General features: G+C 64.3%; 1 protein-coding gene across 1 annotated transcript in view; it reads left to right on the plus strand.

Moving 5' to 3' along the window:
- The first annotated feature begins 270 nt into the window (after positions 1 to 270).
- The window catches only part of TUBGCP5 (tubulin, gamma complex associated protein 5), a 135,985-nt gene continuing 135,835 nt past the window's right edge, over positions 271 to 420 (plus strand). Inside the window, exon 1 of the mRNA XM_014529523.1 lies at positions 271 to 419. Within this exon, the coding sequence (XP_014385009.1) occupies positions 355 to 419 (65 nt within the window). The 5' untranslated portion in view covers positions 271 to 354. The remainder of the gene's footprint in view (position 420) is intronic.

The following is a 420-nucleotide window of genomic DNA, read 5'->3' on the forward strand; positions in this document are numbered from 1 at the left end:
GCCTGAAGAGGCAGGTGGAGGACACTGAATGACAACTAACCAGCGGCTCTCAAAGCAGCAGCAGTGAAACCAACCACGGTCACCCAGGGACTGGCTTAATCTGATGGACAAAAGCGGCGACCTCTCCGAGGACGCTCCTAACTGGACGCGGGGAGACCGGAACACGCACCCTGCAGCCGCCAGCCAGGACCCGCCCGCCTATCGCGAGAGCAACCTCAGCCTTTCCCACACCACACACCGTGGGGCGCGAACTCTCGCGAGAGCATCCTCTAACGCGGAATGCGGTGGCGGAGAGAACTCTCGCGAGAATGAGTGCCACCCCCGAGGGTACTTGGCGCCGGGGAGCCGAAAAACATGGCGCGGCCAGAACCGTCCTGGCGCCGGCTCAACCCGCAGCTGGAGCGCGACGTGCGGGAGCTC

Source organism: Myotis brandtii, unplaced genomic scaffold (assembly GCF_000412655.1).
Source record: "Myotis brandtii unplaced genomic scaffold, ASM41265v1 scaffold684, whole genome shotgun sequence".
NCBI classification, from domain to species: Eukaryota; Metazoa; Chordata; class Mammalia; order Chiroptera; family Vespertilionidae; genus Myotis; species Myotis brandtii.